The 6,353-nt window shown below is 45.8% G+C and overlaps 1 protein-coding gene across 1 annotated transcript in view; it reads left to right on the forward strand.

Annotated features, from left to right (window-relative positions):
• The first annotated feature begins 1,394 nt into the window (after positions 1-1,394).
• The window catches only part of SNCG (synuclein, gamma (breast cancer-specific protein 1)), a 16,772-nt gene continuing 11,813 nt past the window's right edge, over positions 1,395-6,353 (forward strand). The window contains exon 1 of the mRNA XM_009578730.1: positions 1,395-1,711. Coding sequence (XP_009577025.1) covers positions 1,591-1,711 — 121 coding nt within the window. The 5' untranslated portion in view covers positions 1,395-1,590. The remainder of the gene's footprint in view (positions 1,712-6,353) is intronic.

A 6,353-nucleotide genomic window follows, 5' to 3' on the forward strand; every position in this document is an offset into this window, starting at 1 on the left:
GAAATCCGTATGTTATTTTCCAGATCAACAGTCTTTCAATTGTTTCAATATGGATAAAAAAACCACTCCCCAAAACTAAAGAAATAAGCTTACTTCCACAGTAAGAACTATGTTTGTGTACATGTCTGCATGTATGTACAGACATGTAATTTTTTTTGTTCAGACTTTTGTTTTTTCTCTGTAGTCATTCCCCATCTGACCCTTCCAGGCTGATAACCTGTGGCAGCAGTGGCTTATGGACCACTACACTTCATGATGTTACGGTATGCTACCCTCCCATAACGCAGTTAAACCTCTGCATTTTGTATCCTGTTTGCCTGGTAAGGAAAAGCAGCCAAAGCTGGTCAGGGTTTGTGCTCTGAGACCGGTGCTCCATGGCTTCCATAGCTTCAGATGTGGCACCATTAAATAATAATAAAAATAAATAATCACCTTGTTGCACCAGCAGTTGCTTTCACGGGTGCTTGCATTGGATTTCAGTTTGTGCTAGTGGGACAATAGCTGATTTGGGCCACTCAAAACCTACTTCAGAAAACAATTTAGCTAGAGTTTAACTTTAAGCACACTAGGATATCCAACTGTGATTAACGATCATACGTTTTGGTATTTTGTCCTAGCAAGGCCTTGAGGCTGGATGCAAGTTCTCTGCAAACGGTAAGATTTCCCCAGTCAGTTCTCAGCGGGATGATTTTCTCGCCTCGCCGCGCTCTGCGGCGCAGGCCTCCGAGGTGAGTGATGGCGTAGGTGTAAAACGTCATCTCGCTCTGCAGCGGCAGAGCTCTGTCTGCAGCAGCTCAGAGAAACAAATAGGAAACAGGATTTCCCCCAACAGCATTGGATTTTTTCAGAAATGAACCATTGTAACGGGATGTGCAGCTGAGCAAAAATGGTTTATACTAAATGCCTTGAGAGGCCAACTTCAGACGTGACAAACATGGCCGGTGGGACGTCCAGCTTCCTTCACGTAAGCACCAAGCTCTAGCTGGTTCACTCAGTAGTGAACTTTTTCTCTCAGTATTTACTAGAAATAATGTTCTTGTTACAGTTCTGGTAATTGCCAGACCAAGAAACCTGACCCTGTTTGCCTGCTACCAGCTTTACAGGCTCTCCAGCCTCTGGGAACCCAGGAGAGCTGGTGCTTGCCTCCTGCTGCAGCCTCGAGGAGATGCCCTTTCAGGAACTCAGCTCTGATAAAAAGTCTCCCTCTTCACATGAGAGCATCCTTGAGTGAGAGCATTGCAGCATATTTTAAAAGCTTTCCAGACAGTCCCTTACCTACCGATGTCCTCCTTCTCCCCCTCTCCCCCTCCCTTCTTAAATCTTCCCAAGCAGATCCATATCATTAATATTTCAGTATCAGCTGTTCACAGGCATTGGCTACGCTGCAGCGCACTTCATCAATAAGAGCCGGCAAAGGCTGTGAGGTTTGCCACACTGCCTTCATCCAGAGGAGGAGTAAGAGCAAAGACAGAGGCTGGCAGAGAGTATCCACGGAGGGTCAGGCTGCATATTGCAGTCCTGGTCTGGAGGTGCTTTTTGCTGCTGTCCCTCGCTCAGATCGTCCGGGTAATACCCTAGCAAGCGAGAAGAATGGATGTCTTTAAGAAGGGTTTCTCCATTGCTAAAGAAGGTGTGGTGGCTGCTGCAGAAAAGACCAAGCAGGGAGTGACGGAGGCTGCAGAGAAGACTAAAGAAGGGGTGATGTATGTAGGTAAGAGAGAACTATTTTCAGTCTACATTTGAGCATGAACTGCCGCATAGATTTTCTCTGAGAAAGTCTGGGGAAATTATATTGTGGCTAAAGCTTGGGAGTGAATGGCAGGAGGTCTGGATAATATCCTCAGCTCTGTCACGGAGTGGGCGTGTACACCTAGGCTGCCACATCCTCCCCGTGCCTCAGTTTCCCCAGCTGCTAATTAGACATAGAAACGGCCACTGCTTCAGGGGAGGCAGAACTAATGCAATGTTAAGGAGCATATGCCCAGGTGGAAGGTTTCTGTTATGACTGTTCACTGATTGTTTGCAGGGTGAGTCACTCACTCTCCAAGCAGCCAAGCGCCGCTGATCCCCGCCTCGCCTCCGTGCTGCGAGAGGCACGCTGATGAGGCCCCTGAGAGGAGCCAGCAGCGTTGTTAAGTGGGGATTGCAGGATGCATCTGTTTCCCCACAAACGTACTGTTTTATCCTGAAATCCTTCTCCTGTTCACCGACCTGTTTCATTCCCCATGCACACATTAATCTTGCTTTACAAGATTCATTTTGCCCGAAGGATAGGATCTGGAAAACAGCACGCCTGATGTCCTGCTAGAGACCTCTCTCACAGTTAATGTGCTGTTTCAGAAACCTCCTCTTCAAGGTCATCCTCAAAACCCGCTATTTCCACTATCTAGCGCATATAATTATATGGCTGGATGGTCAGATATTCCAGATACTATAAAATCTATGAACTCCTGGGTTCCCAAGACTGATTACCTCGGTGCTGATTACTGCACCTCACACAGCTTTTTATGTTTGCTAGGTGTGGGAGTGAGGTTTTTTTTTTTTAGTAGGGAAATTCACATGCTGGCTTTTCCTGCTGTCATGCTGCAACATCCACAGCTGTATGTAGCTACTGTATTTAAAACAGTTATATTGACAATAGCTACTGATATATATTTGTAAATGACAAATGAAATACAAATTTTATGTGTAGCAGATCTGGTAATGTCTTCATCCTGAAATTTTAAACACTCAACTATTGGCATGCTGTGAATGCACGTATGTAACAGTTCACATTTAAATTTGAAGCTGACTCGCAAGAAAAAAGGTAAACAGCATCCCTGTAAATAATTAAATTAACCACGGTAACTGAAACACCAGCCTGTGAAATGTCAGATCTAGGTGTCAAATTTGTAGCATCCCTATTGCTCCGGCTGCTTCCTGGTTCGAGCTATGTCAGAAAGGATTATTCCAAATTTTTGTACATAATTCCTCACATCTCTGTTCAGTCATGTTGCACGCCTCCATACTGTGACCTGTTTTTCCTTTCTGCACAGCCATGATGCACAGAGTCTGCTCGTGAGATTCTAACCTTTTCAAATAAAGTTTTCTAGAAGCCTTCTTAAAACCTAAATCTCTGAATGAGGATCAAATAAGGATCAAGGTGAAGAGGAAGGGCTTTCTCCTTTTCTTTTTTTGTTTTGGTTTGTTGGGGGTTTTGGTATACCGCCAATTCCTGCTCTGTCATGCACTGGATGGTGCTTTGCCTTGGGGCTGATTCAATTCCTGTTGCACGCCGGGGGATGCTCAGCCCTTCGGGGAATATTCAGTCTTTCACAGACAGGAAAAGCAAAGGCCAGATGCTGATTAGCTCAGAGAATTTATTTTTAAATAGAAGAGGTGGAGGCCAGGTATATCAATTAAAACTGGAGTGACTATTATGTTGTCTGTGCTACCTTTTCTCACTCTGTGACACATGAAGCATTAATCGGAGACCTGAACTGTTCCTTCCTTGCTCCTTCCTTTGCAGTGCCCTATCCTAGCAGCTTGGTCTGGAGAGTTATGTGACGCAACCGGAGTTTTTGGGTGCTAGGAGAAAATGGTACTTGTTTAAAAGCTTGAGAGTCTTTTCAGAAAGTCAGGAAAGGTGGGGGAGAAACCCCAAAGCCTAAGAAGGATTAAGTGGATCCCTGACTTTTATTCAGGTTTGTGTTAACTCATCACTGACTCTCCAAGGAGGATTCCAGATGTCTGGGCACAACCACCACATCTGGTGAGTCACTTGCTGCTGCCCCAGGAGAAAAAAAAACGCTCACTCAGAGGCCTCTGCCTGGAGCAGACGGTGTCGTCGGGGCTCTGCAGCCACCTCGTCCCTCCTCTCTGAGCCACGCGGGTTCAGTTCCCACAACCCATGCCAGAGCCCCAGGTGCCTCCTCCTGTGCTAGCCCTGCAATGCGGTTCGCGGCTGGGCTGGTCAGAGAAGCCGCCATCGCCACGGGAGTCACGAGCGTGGGGTGCTCCTGCCCCGCTGCGTGGCTTGCCGAACGTGTAGGGTAGAGAAAAGGGCGCACGAAAAGAGAGAGAAATCCTGTAGCATGGGCCACCTTTGCACTTAATAAAATCGCAGTCTGTAAGAGCCCCTGGGTATACCGAAGTGGCTGTGGGTTCTTGCACAGTTGCTGTGTATCCAGAAGTTGATTCAATGGGCTGTCTTTTTTATTTGGTTTAAATAGGGGGATAAGTGATGCTGAAGTTGATTAATGAAGTTAATGCAAAGCTGCATCAGAGTATTGAGTATGGGGTCAATAGTACTGTTTAATACTATGGTTCAGGAAGCCTCAACAAAGAATGCGCTTCTAGTTTTCCAGAACGGCTTTCAGTCACGCATGTCGCAGAAAGTCCCAACACACCAGCCTCTACTTAAACGAAGTGACTCCGGCACGTACTCCTGCAGGACTTACAGCACATCGTAACATCCATTTCTACTACAACTCTTTTCCCACTGCGCAGAGCTCCACCACCTCAGTCACACCCTTGCGATACCAAAGCTCTTACAGATGACTCACAGCCCTCAGAAGAGGCAGGATGCATGAACTTTTAATTCTGTGTACACAAGCTGCAGGCAGGGACTAATGAGCGAAATGAGATTGAGCATCAGGTGATTGCTTTCTGATACAACAGATGGGGGTTGCTGGCAGGGGTACGCGCCGAAGGTCAGATTTCATGTGGTGCATAATGGATGCTGAGCCTGAGTCACCGGGTGTGGTCAGGAGGCTGGGTTAGGAAGACGAGGCCAACTCTCCCCAGCGGTGGCACTTTCCGCTGCCATTGCTTCTCCTGTGAAATGGATTCGGGTATTTTCCTTCTACCTGCATCCCTCCTTTCTGGAATTATTTTCCATCAGAAAATATGGCACCCACCCGCTCCCCTCCCCCTGCGAAAGAATTGAGCCCAGATAGTCATCTTAAATCAAAAGTCTGGTAAAAAACCATACAGAAGTACAGCTCTTGTCTCACTAAGCACGTTTACTGCAAAACTGAAACATAGGCAAGGCTGGTGCAGCAAATTATATACTTTGCTTACCTAACAACTGCTCTTTGACAAAAAAACTGCAAAGAAGGGCTAAGCTTGAACGTCTGTGTCCGATGTGAGAAGATCTTGTGTGGCCAATCAATATTGTGGCAGTCTTTTATTGGAATGGCGCTGGGAGGGAAACCGAAGCAGGATGGCACCTAACTGAACGGTGTGCATTCGGCCCGTTCAGGAGCTCACGTTCATGGCTTGAGACTTGCATCTGCTCTGCTCGCTGCTGTGCTTCTGTACACGTTTGTATACCATGGGCATCATTATTAAATCCAGTTTATAGCAGTGCACATGTATCATATGCATCATTAGGAACTGCAGTTTACAGCAGTAACAAGTGTAAAGTACAAAGATTTCATCTCTTCAGTTTTAACACAGTCCGGGAGGGTGGAGTGCAATGTTGAGGGCATATTGTAGTAGGGCAGCTTTGTTCTGCCCCAGGCAACGATTACAACCACCAAAATAAATCAACAATTGAGAATTACATTCAATAATACATAACATGTATCAGGCAGAACAGAGCTGGGCTGATCAGTTGTTATCAGGGCGCTGCACCTGTTTTGCTTTTCAGGCTGTCGGTGAGAACAAGATGTGGTTTGTAGCTGATTTCTCCCACCACACCCATGGATGCTCCGGTACCACTGGAGTTAAAGATCTGCCTGGCTCTCCGTTTCTATCATTTTGACAGTTGGCCATAAAAATCCTTTTGTTGTATCAGTATGGGAAATTTGAAAACAGCTTGTATAAGTGCAGATGATTTACAAAGTACAGGAAAGTGGGACCAGTGGAACCTTTTGGCACTTGTTTATTTAACTTCCAACAGAGATAGATTTGATCCTTTATTTTTGTAATATGAAAAAGCATCTAGTTACTGTGGGGGCTGCCTATCTACCATATGATTTAACATACGTGCTGCAGTATACAAACAGAAGGGATGTATAGCAGGTCACTTCAAGCTTGGAGGAAAACCGCAGATTAATTATTCCTTAAAGGCTACTTGTGTGGCAAACTGAATGCCCTCACATCCTGTTAGCTTTTCTGCCTTGAGAACAGCGAGATAAATTACAATGTAAGCATACATATGGTGTACTTTCATAATTTGAGATAAAAACATCTGCATTTTGAGTATCGCTGCGAGCAGGCACGCACAGCCTGGGCTGAGGCACCGAAGTGGGAATCTAGTAAGTAGGAGGGTGGTTGTTCTGTAAATTCAGTCTCAAGTTTCCCTGGAGTCTTTATTAGAGGTACAGAATGAAGCTTTAAATGACCACTGCAGCCAAGTATCCTGCTGA

This window comes from Fulmarus glacialis, unplaced genomic scaffold (assembly GCF_000690835.1).
Source record: "Fulmarus glacialis isolate BGI_N327 unplaced genomic scaffold, ASM69083v1 scaffold7305, whole genome shotgun sequence".
NCBI lineage: Eukaryota > Metazoa > Chordata > Aves > Procellariiformes > Procellariidae > Fulmarus > Fulmarus glacialis.